General features: G+C 63.5%; 1 protein-coding gene across 1 annotated transcript in view; it reads left to right on the top strand.

Moving 5' to 3' along the window:
• The first annotated feature begins 6 nt into the window (after positions 1–6).
• Positions 7–395, top strand: part of Slc1a4 (solute carrier family 1 member 4) — a 24,726-nt gene continuing 24,337 nt past the window's right edge. Inside the window, 1 exon segment of the mRNA XM_033764382.1 lies at positions 7–395. This exon segment is cut by the window's right edge and continues 1 nt beyond it. Coding sequence (XP_033620273.1) covers positions 340–395 — 56 coding nt within the window. The 5' untranslated portion in view covers positions 7–339.

The following is a 395-nucleotide window of genomic DNA, read 5'->3' on the forward strand; positions in this document are numbered from 1 at the left end:
GCTCCTCGGGTGGGGGTGGGGCGGGTTCAGGCGGTCCCTGACTCGCTCCCACCTTCCGGGACTGCTGATCCCGCGTGGCTTCCTCGTTGCATCATCTCGGCAGACTGTGGCAGAGAGGTCTGGGAGAGGCGAGATCCTCTCTACGCTGAGCTCGGACCCACCAGTCACGCCTCTCCTCGCCCTTCTCGCACTGTCCAGAAGATCCCCCGGGGACGGCTCCCAGCACCTGCAGGGCATAGCTGGGAGACACCGCTAACTTCGCCAGATCCATTCATTGGGATCCAGTCTTTCAGAGTCCAAGTTCCCGGTCTCTCGCTGCTTACAGCGTTGGTCAGCGCCATGGAGAACAGCAGTGAGACCAACGGCTACCTCGACGGCGCCCAAGCTGGGCCTGC

Source organism: Fukomys damarensis, unplaced genomic scaffold (assembly GCF_012274545.1).
Source record: "Fukomys damarensis isolate Sample0158 unplaced genomic scaffold, DMR_v1.0_HiC HiC_scaffold_2, whole genome shotgun sequence".
In the NCBI taxonomy this organism is placed as follows: Eukaryota; Metazoa; Chordata; class Mammalia; order Rodentia; family Bathyergidae; genus Fukomys; species Fukomys damarensis.